The sequence below is a fragment of the Orbicella franksi genome, chromosome 14, assembly GCF_964199315.1.
Source record: "Orbicella franksi chromosome 14, jaOrbFran1.1, whole genome shotgun sequence".
Taxonomy (NCBI): domain Eukaryota; kingdom Metazoa; phylum Cnidaria; class Anthozoa; order Scleractinia; family Merulinidae; genus Orbicella; species Orbicella franksi.
Window position 1 is genome coordinate 20,108,994 of NC_138158.1, and position 15,524 is coordinate 20,124,517.

At 40.4% G+C, this 15,524-nt stretch overlaps 1 protein-coding gene and 1 long non-coding RNA gene across 8 annotated transcripts in view; one reads left to right on the top strand and one right to left on the bottom strand.

Moving 5' to 3' along the window:
• Nucleotides 1-15,524, bottom strand: part of LOC145468917 (uncharacterized) — a 117,473-nt gene that overhangs the window by 60,183 nt on the left and 41,766 nt on the right. The window lies entirely within an intron of this gene.
• Nucleotides 1-15,524, top strand: part of LOC145468870 (uncharacterized) — a 47,285-nt gene that overhangs the window by 26,136 nt on the left and 5,625 nt on the right. For 6 of the 7 annotated variants that reach the window (XM_081452567.1, XM_081452568.1, XM_081452569.1 and 3 more), the window contains 20 exons: nt 1,452-1,499; nt 1,632-1,778; nt 2,024-2,251; nt 3,336-4,078; nt 4,619-4,787; nt 5,128-5,856; nt 6,190-6,425; nt 6,992-7,142; nt 7,706-7,767; nt 8,037-8,076; nt 9,494-9,553; nt 9,682-9,741; nt 10,290-10,333; nt 10,863-10,922; nt 11,548-11,685; nt 11,895-12,074; nt 12,464-12,573; nt 12,912-13,065; nt 13,797-13,942; nt 14,325-15,453. In XM_081452567.1, the coding sequence (XP_081308693.1) occupies nt 1,452-1,499; nt 1,632-1,778; nt 2,024-2,251; nt 3,336-4,078; nt 4,619-4,787; nt 5,128-5,856; nt 6,190-6,425; nt 6,992-7,142; nt 7,706-7,767; nt 8,037-8,076; nt 9,494-9,553; nt 9,682-9,741; nt 10,290-10,333; nt 10,863-10,922; nt 11,548-11,685; nt 11,895-12,074; nt 12,464-12,573; nt 12,912-13,065; nt 13,797-13,942; nt 14,325-15,453 (4,634 nt within the window). The remainder of the gene's footprint in view (nt 1-1,451; nt 1,500-1,631; nt 1,779-2,023; nt 2,252-3,335; nt 4,079-4,618; nt 4,788-5,127; nt 5,857-6,189; nt 6,426-6,991; nt 7,143-7,705; nt 7,768-8,036; nt 8,077-9,493; nt 9,554-9,681; nt 9,742-10,289; nt 10,334-10,862; nt 10,923-11,547; nt 11,686-11,894; nt 12,075-12,463; nt 12,574-12,911; nt 13,066-13,796; nt 13,943-14,324; nt 15,454-15,524) is intronic. The other variant, XM_081452572.1, reaches the window with a different exon arrangement.

Sequence of the window (15,524 nt, forward strand, 5' to 3'; positions counted from 1 at the left end):
TCCTGTAAACCACACTATCCTGTTTAGCCAGGTCAAAAGCGTATTTCATGCCGATCAGTCGTACGAAATGTGATCTTTATGGAGTCTCCGATATGAAAACGGCACGTACGCCTTTTTGTTGTAGGCTTCGCCCATGCCGGGCTGCTTGTTGTTGTTTGATACCTTATGCTTGCTTATTACTCAGCATTTCCCCACATTAATTTGTGTTAACTTTTCCTATAACATTGATCTTAAACCCTCTTTTATTGCGTTCCACAGAACGCAGTTCTAATCGCGTAATGCAGAAAAATTCGAGATCTATGAATTTGGGGACACCAATTTGGCTCCCCCAAAAAATTCTTCAGCGGCGAATGACGTCATGTCCATGTTTGTCCATGTGCTTTCTTTCGAGTGTTGCGCAATATTGCGGACTTTCGAGTGTCGAGGAAGCTTATTGTGGACTGTAGCGGATACTGAAGTTATTTATTTAAAGTTCGAAGTCAGTGTTAATGGCATTTAAAAATCTTGTGGACATGTCTTCACGAAATGTGTACGACTTTTCGTACAGACAGAAAGCTGTAGTTTGCCTGTGTGTTGTGTACCCTCTTCTCTTCTACCGAAACCAACGCTGCTTTCTGCTGAATAAATCAAAGGAGGAAATAAGTTTCACTTTGCTGGCCTAGATTTCTGTGCACAGACTAGGTAACATAAACCTAGCGAAAGTGTTTACGTAGGAAAAGAGTTCAACTCCCACAGGGTTGTTTTGGTACACGAACATGTCCTCCCTTTCATTGTTTCAGAAGTGAAAATGCCCTGTAGCTGTTACCCCAAAGCCAAGGCGATTCAAAGTCGTGTTTGTTAACAAAATAATTGTCCTAGTTTTGGTCCTAAAAGCACGTCGTCTCGCATACCAACGGAACAAACATGGTTGGTGTCGATTTACACGGTCAGTATAAAATATGCGCTGGGGACTGGGGACTGCGAACTGTGGACTGCGGACTGCGGACTGCGGATTGCAGACTGTGGACTGCTGACTGCGGAAGGCAGACTTCGGACTACGCACTGGGTATAAAACACAGACTTATGTATAAAACGCGGACTGAGCATTACGGACTGGGCATAAAACTCGCGCGGACTCAGGTATAAAATGGGGACTGCGGACTAAATGTCGCCTCCCGACTGCAGTCCATGTTTTTTACTAACCGGTCGTAACTAATATTACACTATACATGTAGAAACGAGAACAAACCCTCTCGTATGCACGTGCTTTGCGATCAATTAATTTGTTTTCGCTCCTGCTAAAGGGAGACCAATTTCACGCCTACCTAACAGCTCAGGCATAAAATGCTGTCCCTAGAATTTTTGTTTTTTTAACATACCAAGTCTACCAAAACTAGAGCGCACTCTTTAATCTACAATTACTACTAGTTATACTTTTATATGCTAATTCTGGCACTTACTTCTCTCTTTAGGATCAAGTTTTGGTTACTCAAGTTCCGACGTTTCCTCACAGATTTCGGGTGAGTAAGTTTGTATATGAGTTCATGTAATAGCGAAAAGTTCTGAAAGCAATGGCCCTTGTTACTTTGGGAATGAGCAGCCTTTTCCAATCAGTAGAGCCAGCTATTTTGTTTTTTAATTTCATGTTTCAGATGACCATCCAGGAAGCCGTGGAAGATGTAAACCTGTCATTAAGAAGACGTACGGCACTGACATCGTTGTAAAATGCAGTGGTCCGGTTGTTGTTGTTGTTAAGAAAGGAGCATTCATCAAGGGTGCTCCTCTTAATCATCCAATAGGTATAAGTGTGATGTAGTAAACGCTGAGATAGCATGCCGTTGTACATGCAAGGTTAAATAGTTTAATTCTCGCTAACTCCATACATGGCCATAATCGCTAAATATTTTAGTTGATTGTACACACAAGGCCACTTCATACATTTGGTATTTAACAACACATGTTTAGTAACGAAGTAAGACCTCAAGTAACGATAAATAAAAATCAACAGTATACAAATATTGCCTTTATGCTTCTCGTTATTCAGGTGAGGAAAATCTTGACCAGCCCAGTACAAGCGCAATACAGTCTCCTAACAACTCCCCATCGAAAGAGGTCAACCCCGAAAATGGCCGCGGAGCATCGGAGGAAACTATAATTGAAGTCGGTGAGAATTGTCTAGGCTCCTATTACCTGATTAACCGTGAACAGCGAGATGGAAAGAAAGTACAAAAGTGGAATGCAAAGCCGAGTAAAGTCATTCTTTACGGGAAAGGTATGTCATAAACTAATCTTAAGTCCATTAAAATACTGTCACATGAAAGTTGTAAAACCGTCTCGGTGTCATCCGAATCATAGGCGTACTAGCTGCGGGGGGGGGGGGCGGGGGGGGGGGCGAGGGTGAGGGGGGCTGCAGCCTCCCCCCCCCCCCCCAGCTACGGAAATTATGTGATTTTTCGGGCAAAACACTCATGATTCGGGCAACGAAACTAGAGAGAAAACATTACAAAATAATGCTGTTGGTGTGATTTCCAAAACTCATAAGTAATTTTTCTTTTAAGAAGTTTTACTGAGATTTTACTCGGATTGAGACTGTTGATAGAGTATGATTGATTGAGTGAGCATGCAAGCTTTAAATATAACTATTTTTGCAATTATAGCAGTTTCATTAGATGTGGGAGAACGTTTCTTTACGCATTCGGACATTGCATAAATTTTTCAGGCAAGAAGGTCACCACCCCCCTAAGTCCGAAAGTGCCCATACGCCTATGATCCGAATGGTTACACCAACTAGGGGTTTCATCAACTGACCAAAATGTTGCAGCCACGTTTTACAGCGCAATAAGCAGAACCAAACGAAAGTACTGCTCCGTAGTTTACCCACCGGGATTTAATCCGCTAACTTAAACGTTTTCAACGTTTTTATCGCAAAGCGCGGAGGAATTTTTGATCGACTTCGTACGAAGGCAGCTGATGAAAATAATACTGTCCAGCCTCTTTAAGAGGGTCTCGGGGGTGGGAGAGTACATTTTTCATTTGTCAGTTAATTTTTGAGCCACTTGTCGACCTTGTTGTTCTTCAATTAAATGACTGTTAAAAGATAAACCCTGAAGTTAGATGTATTCATGATTCTCACGGTGCCCCTCTTTTAGCTAAAATAGATATACAATTAAATACCAAATACTTGTTTCTGATTTATAGATCTAATTTTGTCATCACATTCCATCATGGAAATAATATCATAAGTCCGTTTGCGCATCCAGACTCTCCCTTACGAGTCACGTAGCATTTATGTATCTCATATACACTCCAGTTACAGTTTCAATCCATGATTTTTTCTTTTTTGACAACGATTTCAGGAGACGTCACGTTTAAATGGTCGATTGAAGAATTTCTCGAAAACCCAGTGAAATTCATTTGTGACATGGACAACAACGCACGTTCACTTCAAGAGGAAAAAGAAGATTTCATACTCCATGAAATTCTCCCGCATCTAGAAGAATCGTGGGGTAAATTCTTCTCTTGCAATGAGAAAATCTACGAGATCTTAGCCAGAATATCTTGCAGCAGAAAGAGCGCCAAAGTCGTAAGGCAAGCTCTTCAGCTGCTTCTTCTTTTGATCTGCAAGGACAACTTTGATAGCTGCTACGAGAACGTGCTGGTTGCGGAAGTCGTTATAAGGTCATCTTTTCTCTCGCCCGAGGGACTGTTCAAAACCGACCGACATTCAGAACGAGAACTCAAACTTTACGTATACAGCCGTATTTTGTCCTTGCTAATGATACAGCGAGTTCGAAAGGGGGATTTGCGTATCGACACCCTGGAGCTAGATCTTAAAAAGCTACAGAAAGAGCTGAAACAATTTGGCGATCAGCTGAACAACAAAAAGAAGGATGATTTCCGATATTCGATAGAGTTCATCCAGGAGGCAATTCCGTGTCTGTTGAAACCTCAAGATAAGTTGAAAGTGCTGCTAGACGAGTGCCAAGAGTTTTGCTCAAACCGGAAAATCACCAGTGGCGATTTAAAGGTTCTTCAAGGGCTCAAGAAGAATAGCAAGTGGATTGATCTGCACTGTATCTTGATTTATGTTCATGGGAAGGTAAGTCTTTGATTTTTGACTTTTTTATTTTTTTGACTAGTCTAGAGAGCCTTAAACAATTCAAACCAATGCGAGTGTTTTTGAATAAAAATCTGATCAACACCCGCATTGGTTTGCCTAAAACCATCTAACGTTGGCGCAAACTCCGTTGTAGTACAAATGCTGTGTTGATGAGTGGACATTGTCGTCATTTTCCCAATTGGCTCCAAACTCCTGATATCCAGTTTTCTCAGAATCTGAAATGACACCCTGAAAATTCCATTTAAAAGTTATTAGAATTAAACGAAGAGGCTGCTGTTTCGGGTACTTTCAGAAATTACAGGCCCAAGAACATTCATATCCCTACTATTAAAACTTTCAATCAACGCAAAGCCCTTTATTTTTTTCCTTGGCATCAATTTAAAACTCAGCTGCATCAAGCTGCCCTTTCAGCTACCATTCACTGCTTGTTTCTGACGGAAACGAAAGCAAAGAGGAGCACCAATTAAGTAATGAGCTCATTTACTGATCGATATTTGATTGAATGCATGCTCCTCTCAGGTATACTGTGAGCGTCCTGTTCCACAAATGGAGACTGAGAGACGGGCCATGAAACTATTCAGACTTCTCGTGGAAAAGTATTTAAAGAGAGGTGGTGGAGATGACTGGAGGTTTTGTTTGTTAGCAGGGTCGATTTTATCAGATATTGCGATGAACAACGCAACGAAAGGTGGGCCGAGCCTTAAAAATAGAACTTTCCTAAATTAATAAAATCAAAGGCTGTTAAATTGAATTAGAGACAGAAGCTTCAAGTTGAACTCAAGTAGTTCTTACAACAAGAATAGAAAGCATGATCTCAGACATGTCACCCCATGTGTTTTAAAAAAAACAAAATGGGTACGTGGTGTATATTTGGAATAGAAATTAGAACACATTGGTTTTTTTCAGTGTAATTCATTTCACGAGCTTATACAATTTTCTGCTAAAATCATAAGTCAAAAATCATCTTAGCGGTGTCATGAGCCTTTGTGACTTTTCATGTGTATTTCGCTTTTCCTGTTACGATACAGAAGTGAGGACGGAAGCAGGTGGATGCTTAGTGAATCTCCTTAAAGATACAAAAGTGCAGAGAAGGCCGGAATGTCGTGCATTTCTTCAGCGGCGATCTTCAGAAGTGCTTCTCTGTCCTGATAAAGAAATAAGGACGTTTTTGGTTCATTGTCTATTCAAAAACCAAAATTTGCAGCATGACCTTCCCGAAGACCTTCACATCAAACACCTGTCCTCCATCTACAGGACACCGACACTGGAAATCAACCAAACAATAGTAAGCCAAAGCTCGGGTTGCTTTGTCAAGCATGGGATGTTCCAAAGAAAGAAAGTGGCTGTGAAAGTCCTGTTTGTCAAGAAACAGCACCTTCTGGAGGACAGTCCCTCCACCAACGCTAGAGAGAGGCTAATCAGAGAAGCCGATTGTCTGAGAATATTAAACGAGTCTCGACACCCAAACATTACTGTTCTCCTAGGCTACGACACGAAACATTTGCCGTACCATATTATCACAGCATTTGAAAAATGGGGAAATCTTTTGCAGTTTGTCTGGCGATCCCGCGAAAACAGCCCTCGTCTCCAGCCAGTCCAGCTTCTTAGGATGCTCGTAAACATAGCCGACGCTCTGTTGTACTTAGAGAAGTTGGACTTCGTACACCGCGCTGTCATGGCAACAAACGTGCTTGTGGGTGACAACTATGTCTGCAAATTGAGTGGGATGCAATCCTTACAGCAGCTTACGAACCAAAGTAAGAGCCCAGAATGTATAATAAAAATAATTACTCAGATAACGAACGTAAAGTCACCGTGGAAGCAAATACAAGGAATTTTGCAGCATTTCAATAAAATTCGGAGGCAGATGCTCTTTCTTTGAATACCGTACAAATGACCCAGTAAAAGAGCAGTGCAGCCAAACCCTGAGTGCCAGAGGTTCGTACTAGCGACGAAGTCCTAGCTTAAGCGGGTTCACCCCTCCTTTACTCAGTTAATCTCAACAGCAGTAACCCTTATCTCCCCCAAGTCACTGCGACATTGAAAAGTAATCTCCAAACGAGCAGTCAGTCATATTATTTTACTTCCAGCTGAAGATCCGGATTCACTGTATAGCTATTGTTCAGTGGATGATTGTCTACCAGAATTTATCAGCACAACAGCTGAGGAGCTGCCGATGAGATGGCAAGCACCAGAGTGTCTTTTGGAGCACCGTTATTCCACTGCCTCTGATGTGTGGGCCTTTGGGATGCTGATGTACGAGGCGCTCACTTATGGATGCCTCCCTTACAGACACGTCGGGAAGGATGAAGAGGTTTCTCTGTGTGTAAGTTGGGAAAGTGCATTCCAGTGGAGGAATTAATGCACTTCACTGGCACATTCTGAACATTAGATTAGGCAATTGCAAATTTATGAAATCCATTAGGCTGCGATTGGTTTTCAAGATGGTGTGTTTGTAAATGAATTTCAAGGCACGAGGATCACAGTTATAAGTTTGATGCTCTTAACATTTTGCCAAACATGTTTGCAAGTTAAGTTAACGATAGTAACTGGAGAAATAGGAATCAAAGAACGACGATTCTGAGTTTATAAAATGATAGCTGAGGAGGGGGAACTCTTGTAAGTGCAAGAAGGGAAAGCAAAAGTCTCCAACCCTCGAAGGTCACCGGACGTCGGAGGCATACCTTCCGAAATAATTTGAAAAGGTTACTTTATAAAATAAGATATTGTTTTTCCTATAGATACATTTTAATCTAGTTTTGAATTAAAACAACTATTCTATATATTCTAGTGCTTTTTCCCCAACCTTCCTGAATCCACCCTTGGAATTAATCGGAAGCTATAATTTTTGCAAAGGGATACAACTAACACTAATGTTTCAATACTTTATAGATTAAGAACCGTAAAGAGGTACTGCGTTTTGAGCAGTGTTTTGAAGAAAAGGAGTATGAGCTGATGATGCAGTGCTGTGAGCTCCAGCGACATAGACGACCCAAATTATTTGATGTCAAAGCAAGGCTTATCGAAATGCATGAAAATGCAGGTACTTGTGCATATTATTTTCCTCTTTTAATGTGTCATACTTTCACATAGGATAGGTCATATGAGTTCAATTACGATGTAGACCTGTAAAATATCACTCTACCAACTACTTGGAGATAAATGGATTGCGCCCTTGCTTATGAAGAGAATCTCAAAAGATAAGGGTAGGTTCAATGTTGTACTTTAAATTTTAAGCTTTAACTGGATTGCTGGAGAGTGCAAACTGTATTAAATCTCATACAATGCCCCAATCGAATTTATGCACGAAAAATCGTCAATCACCCGTGAAGCAAGACCGAAATTGCCACGATGCTTTCAAAGCTAGATTATTAAATTCTCTAACCGAGTTAAATTTGTCGTGCTTTGAGATACAAACATCCATATATGCAATATCCCCTGATTATGTTTTTTCCTCACTAGTCGGCTTGGCAAAGTATCATTATTTTAAATAGATTCATCTTCTCTTGATTTTTCCTGTTGATATTCTTTTCTGTTCATAAAAATGTTAAAAAAAAAGAAAAGAAAGCAGTGCCTCATCCACTATTTACTCATCTTTTGTTATAGATGAAGAGCCACCACGGCCCGACCCACCTTCCCTGGATAATCACGTCACTTACGAAAGCTCTGTAAGGCTTCTTTTATCTCATTTTTTCAAGATCCATTTTTTGTTCGGGAATATAAATATCGTCTAAAAGGAAAAGAAACAACATAACGTGAAAGCCACTTACTGTTATTTTTAAACTGACTGCTGAATGAAAAATACGTCAAATTGTTCGCCAAATTAATCTACACTTATTGGTCCGAAATCTAGAGTTTGCGAAAGTAAGGAAACCACTTCCATAAAATGCTTTTAGTCACACCAATGTCTTATAACTGCTTTGCTTTTGTCGCACAGAGCATTGGAAATGCGGAAGACATATACAGCTCTGTTTCAGGTAATAACTTTTGTCATACATTGAGGTTCATTTTTTTCAGGTTAACTGCTTTTGTGAGGCTAGGTTGTTCAGGCTTCAGTCCAACCGACGACTGAGTCAGCATAAAATATCTAACAGTTAGATTATGAGCTCCAGATTTCTATGAGGTGATAGTTGATGAGGCAGAAGGCCGAATCAACTATCACCTCATAGAAATCTCGAGCTCATAATCTAACTGTTTTAGTAGAATTCTTACTAAAATTCACTTCAAATAATGGTTTCTAATTGTTTCCTGACGTATTTATTAAACTTTGCGCCTGAAAAAGATCGTTCGGATTGAATTGTCATTTAAAATTGAAGTTGTGTGCGCGCGCTTCAGTTTTTTTGATTATTTCAATTTTTATTAAAAGTCAAGAAACCGTAAATGTCCTTCGTTTAGACTTCTCAGGAACTTAATTATCCATTTGCATCAAAATTTTCCTCCAAATCTTTGGGAAAACGAAAAAAACGTCGCCATTTCCTAGACGACCTCCAGACACTGCACACTAATGGCTGATAGTGTTCAATGGCTCAGTCAATCAGATTACAGCATTTACATTAGTATATTAGTAGAATTCTACTAATTCTTGTTAGTATATATCTACTAGCGTTCTATCACGAATGCCGTTCTCTGATTGGCTACGCTACGCTACTCACTATCTATTCTGTGATAGACAGTGAGTAGCGTAACAGTGTGCCCTTGTTAACAAAATGACGGTCGCGTCTTGGCGTTTTCGAAGTGTCTGTGAAGAGGATTTAGATCAACTTTTGAACGACTAGTAGATTTATACTAAAACTATTAGATTATTCGCTCTCGATTTCTATACGTGATAGTTAACTCGGACTGCGCCCTCGTCAACTATCACGCGATAGAAATCTCGATCTAATTGTTTAATAAACTTAATAACATCGTTTTGAATTTTCAGGATTGTATATGTGACTCATGTTTTTGTCATTTCAAATTTTACGATAACGGCAAGCTCGAGATCGAGGAAATCCTTGCCTGCTTTTGAAAGTTTCAGCTGTGTTGGCTAAAGACAGATTCCGACTTTTTGACCAGACACGAAATGTTTGGTTACCCAGTCAAAAGACCATTTGGCTTTTGCCTCAGCCTGTGTCAAAACGAGTGCTCTGCACGTCCTCTGCACGCAGATCAAAAACAGTTTCGAAAGAGGGCTCGTTTTGAAACAGAGGCAAAAGACAACTAAGAAATGGCCCATTAATTTGGGCAAATCTTAAGGCTACAATGAGATCTGGGGTAGTAGAAACTTTTTCACTGTCTACCAACATCATTTCTCAAGTGGAGAGTTAAGGGCGTGATTGAAACTTTTTACCTCACAATGAAACCAGGTTTACCAAACCTCACATTTTGATCTAACTTCCCTCTCTGTTTTATCAGACCTGACTTACGAAGAGTGCAACTACCGATCAATCGAAGAGGACCAAGAGGCGACATATGGTAAAACGATTTGATTTCTTCAGTGTCTTGGGACTCATAGAAACTTTATACCTACTGACAACAAAACCAAAGTCTCACATTTTAACTAATTTTAGCCTCACATCTAACTTTCTTTTCTGTCTTATCAGACCTGACTTACGAACAGCTCCCCTTCCAGTCAATAGAAGACCACCAAGAAACGCCATATGGTAAGACGATTTGATTTCTTCAGTGCCAAGTCGGAAAAGCTATTGTTTATAATAATGCTTAACACTACAAATAAAGTGACTGATTTATAATTAACTGACTGACTGACTGACTGACTGACTGACTGACTGACTGACTGACTAACTGACTGACTAACTGATTAATTGATTGATTTCATAATTTAACAACGAGGTATGATCAAAATGGAAAAACCCTTTCCTTCTTCTTTTCAGTCACTAGAGATAGAGTGACTGATTGACTGACTGACTGACTGACTGACTGACTAACTGACTGACTGACGGACTGACTGACTGACTGACTGACCGAATGACTGACTGACTGACTGACTGACTGATTGACTGACTGATCCACTAATTGATTGATTGATTGATTGATTTCACAATTCACATGCAATTCGACGAACTATGATCAGTAGTAACACAAACTGGCTATTGATTTTCAGAGATGTGCATCTAAATGCCCTGCAATTACTTGATGGTTGCGTGTAGCCTTAGTTGTGTATGTAGCTTACACTTCTCTATTATTTCAGAACTTAACGATGACCGCCCCTGGCACTTGAGCAAGGAAACGGAGGTAAAATGTCGCCCTATTTTCAAAGCTACTTGTAATTAATTTTTTGGGGGCACATTTGTTCTATACGTTTACTCCTCCACACCTGAATAGAAACTTAAGTAGAATTTAATGGGATATAATATATATACTTAAAAATTTCAGGCAAAAATAAAGAAACTGTAGAGTGAGAGAACGCAGACATCCGAAGGTGCACGAACTTTCTTCCCTCCGTATCCCCCTGTAAACCTCCAAGCATGCACTTCGGTTATGAGTCAATAAGAACTCCAAGCCTACACGTGTGGTATCAAGCTAATCGGCGCGGGATAAATTAGACAGTTATTGTAAAAATACCAATCGACTGAGGAGCTTTCCATTCGTACCAATTTGTACTAATGGCAAGGCTACTTCGACGAATGGTGATCATTTACTGATGGTACGATTGGTGAGGGTGTTTTGTCGATTGGTATCTGTTTGTGTATATTGGACATGTGTGGATATAGATAAAGTTTACTGACTGAACATATTTCTTTTTGTATTTTGGACATCGTAGAAAGATTTGGATGGTACATTGTCAAAACGTGATGATTTTCCCAAAAGACAAATGTTTCAGGTTGGTGTGTCTATTATCATGAATCTATCATGTAAAGCTACTTAAAGATCAGAAGGTGTCTGTACTGAGAAAGCTGAGAAGAGAAAAAAAAAAGCTGCGAAAGAACGCCGAGGGACCAAAAGGGAAATAAACTTCTTTTGTAGCTAGTACTATGAAAATGAATCCAAATCAGCAAAGGGAAAGAGTTTGCAGCTACTAGAGCTTATATAGTTGTAATCAGTTATAATAATAACGTGATCTTCAAAGATAATAATTATGCGGTCTCAAACTGTTTCTCTAAGCGCTCAATACGTTATTTCTCACAGAATCAATGTATTGTCAAAAGCAAACTGTCGAAATCAGGAAATAATTAATCAATTTTTAGTTATGAAGTAGACTTATGATATGGCTCGAGTTTGTAGCCAATAATTGGATCGGCTAATTCTGGTAATTCTAGGACATTATTCTCCCGTAATGCTCACGGGCCGATAACGGACTTCCACAGACAAAGCCTCTCAAACCTCGGCCTTACCGTAATAGGGCAACGTCGCTGTTTGAGATTTTCCCGTAAAGACCTCACTCTCGGTTAACAAGTAGTTAAAAATGCATGCTGAATTATTATAACTTGCAGTGTTTTCAATTTTAGGGCATGCCTGTGGTACGTGAGAATATTACAAAGGGAGATGTTCAACATCTGAAAAGACTTCTCGCTCTTAAAAATCCAAATCTTGTTCCGATCTGGAAGATACATAATTTGGATTCGCACAGTCCAACTGTGGAAATTGTAAGTACGATTATAGCTACCCTCAGGTATAATATAGGAACGTTCTGTAACTTCCTTTAACTTCAGGTTGAAATCGAGCTTAAATTATTTCATTGAGCAACTTCTCTAAGGAAAACAGTAACTTTACAGTCTTTGATAATCATTTTAATCGTCTCGACACGAGTGATGAGAGGTCTAAGAAATGAAAAGTAAGTTTTTCTTTTTATCAGATCTCAAAAGAGGCCCCTCTTGGTAACCTGAAGGAATATGTTCTTGACAAGAGATGCCGAATTGGTGACATAGCCACCTTTCTGTCTCAAGTAGCGTCTGCTCTACACTATCTTCATGTGAATCACATCGTACACGGAGACCTCAGCGCTGAACACGTGAGCGTGATAGCGCCAGACAAGGTCAGTACATGACATTGTAGTAACTATATGGTAGTGGTAATCATTTACTTCATATTTCATCAAAATAACAGTATATATCAAGTCAAATTCTGAGGTCATTAAAATAGTAATGACACAAAACACATCACGACAGGCTAGCGGAATTGGTTCGATACTGAAACAGTACACATTTGTTCCGAACTTTTGTCCGAAATGAGATAAAAAAATGTCCGAAAATTAAACGTCAGAAATTTTAACTTCCAAAGTGTTTTTGCAAGTAGTGTACTTTCAGACAAAAACATGCTTGTTAACAACAGTATTTTCTAAATTCCACAATGTTCAACTGCTTATACAATCAGCACGTGTCGGCCAGAACGGATGAGTTCATCCTTCACTTTTATTCTGTCCAGGTCCAGGTTGGCCGTCTGGGTCGCTCTAAGCCTCTTTATATGAGCGCTTATGAAGTAACCAATACTTCATGCGTGGTAGAATCTGTCATGCCACCTGATGCTACTCGCTGGTGAGTACCCTAGAGCCCCATGCTTTGTTTAGTATCAAGACTGTTTGATAAGTAGACTTAAATGAAGGATGTCGGTTAATCACAGTCATGAATAAGTTTGTTGCTGAAAATTACAATGTTCACAAGTATTCCGTTCCATTCAAGGCTAACCAGTTCGGCCTGTTACTGTTTGATTTTAGCACCAGGCTAGGCGAGACACTTTATTTTTGTATATACGGAGTTGAAGTGAATATATTATCGTTTGTTCAATTAACTTGCTAGTGGATTTTGAAAGCTTTATAAACTGCCCGAGAAATGATATGCCCCTGCACTAACAATATAATACACCTTTTTTACAGGAGCGTACCAGAGATAATCTTAGATGGGCATTACTTACATGCCAGTGATGTTGGGACACTTGGAAGTCTTGCTTGGGAATTGTACGCATCGTTCACAACTGGACAGCATGGGCGAGACCTCTCGGTGCCCTTCTTTGATCTTGAAAAACATGAGGTAAATTCTAGGGCTGTACTCAATGCATTCTAAACAATTTTTACAATAGGCAGAGTTTGATAATCATTGGTTACGTCCAAGCCCTCGAAGGCAACGTTTTGATGGCGACTGCTACTCTCAGGACGGAAACCATCAAGAGTGGGTTAGGGAAATGTACCGGACTAAAGAAGAAAACAGAACCAAGGCGGAAAAGCAATTGTTAAAGACCTAAAAAGATAAAAATAGCTTACAAATTTAAATATCTAACCGCTAAAAAGGAAAATATCCTCACTTGTCCAAGGGAACTGAACTAGATTGTCGGGTTTTTGCATTCGCTTAATGGTAAACTAGGTGGAGTCTGCATACGAGCCAAGTGGCCTACCAGGCCAGCGCTTATCTCCGGTTTTTGTAGCATGGAACGACCCGGCGTATTTCTATTCCTCCCTTGATAAGATGCTAGTTCATCCCAGGGTTACACCCAGCATTAAATTCGCCGGTAACCATTTATACACCTGGGCGGAGAGAGGCACTGTGAGAGTCAAGAACATAACACAATGTCTCCAGTCAGGGCTGGAACCCAGACCACTTGATCCGGAGACGAGCGCACTAACCGTGAGGCCGACGCAACTGCACATTCGCTTGTTGAATGAAGAATAATTAAACCCCAAGCAAATTCTGATCACTGTGTTGTAGAACATTCATTTATCTCTCTTGAATTACTTCAAACTAAATGTGTAAGATCCATATTTCAGATTCTGCCTCATATAAGACACCACGGACAGTTGAGCAAACCTGAGGGCTGTCCCGACTGGTTGTATAACCTAATGCATCGATGCTGGGCATATGAATCTGTGCAGAGACCACCCGCTCTCGCCATCTTTGGTTGCCTCACGAACAGGTACGTTTTAAAATCTCTTTTAAACGGAGTAAAATCGACGCAATCAGTATCATCAGTTAATATTAAGAACAAAAACGTATCCAGTGGAGATGGCGTTAAATAACCCTAAAATAAGTAAGTGTTATCTAAGATCATTTCATTACCATGCTGCTCGGCAAATGAAAGTCGGCAAGCGAAGTTTTTGAGAATCGAGTTTTAAATGCTTAGACAAATGGAGAATTTAAACTAGGAGACACTCACTCTAGGCACAAATTTAGTTTTAAATACCATTGTAACCAAGTACGATTCAGTAAATCAGGAATTAGCAGTCGCTGAGTTACAACAAGTCACGGAAGACAGATGACAAGTAATATATATTCATATTACTCTTTCGTTTGTTAAGGGTGCCAATGACGTCCTGGATTATGAGATTCTGGCTGGAAAGTCACGACGAAAGTGAATGGCCAGACTTAACTATCTGTCAGACAGAGGTTGCTTGTCATGTAACTGATATGAGGAGTCGCCCCTCCAAGGAAGTCATCGAGAAGATGTACTCCTACGAGTTCTTTGCCAACCACAAGTACAAACACGTCGACGTTCCTTCAGTAACCGTGAGGGACGACGAAGATGATGATTACTCCTTTTTTTCGAAAGCTGGAAACTCTGAAGCAAACGAGAGTTTGTACATAATCTCGGATTACGAAGCTGCCGACATTAGTCCTAATCCGGTGGAAAGAGATCACAAATTTATGGCAGTTAACCAAGAACCTAGGGAACCAGACAGTAATGAATCAGGCTATTTGAGTTCAATTGCAATGGAAGCTGAACCACGCAGTGATACTGAACACCGTTCCTCCAATCAAAGCACCACTGAGGGATTTGGGAGCAATAGAAGTCACACCGAGATATACCAAGCTGAAGTTTTTTCCAGGACAGCACATGAAGCCACTTTTTCTCAAGCGACAAAGATTAAAAAGCGCGTTGTAGAGTACAACAAAAGTGCCTTCAGTTCCGATCAAGACGAAGCCTCGTGGGATGAAGACACCGAATCTATCCGAAACTATGATACACCTATTGTAGCTAGCGAAAATGCGGTGTACATTCTGGATCAAAGCCATACTTCCCAGGGTGAAGGCACTAGATTTATCCCAAAACAGGAAGCATGCCTTGTTGAGAATGAAGCCATGGATAGCGATTCATCGGCGTGCTTTTATCAGAATGCCGCGTTTTGGACATGTACGCATCCCACGGTTCCAGACCAATTGGTGCCACGGGGCGATCACCTGTACGCAAACATGCAGGAGAAGTTAGACGGGGTTACTGGTACAAGGTCCCTGCAAGGTATGGAAACTGGGCAGCCCCACATGGAAGCCCGCTACCAAGAACACGAAACGTCCCCACAGCTGAATCATGCACTTCAGGATATCGCCAGCAACAACAGTGCTGGCCCATTACGGTCGTTGGCTTCAGCGGTTGGATTTTTAAAGCGAAATCCCAGAGCATCTTTGTTGGAAATCGATCCTAAATTGAAGGTAACATTTTACGTTTGAGGCTGCCGGGTGCGATACAATGATCAAATAAGAACAAGTTCATAATCAAATGA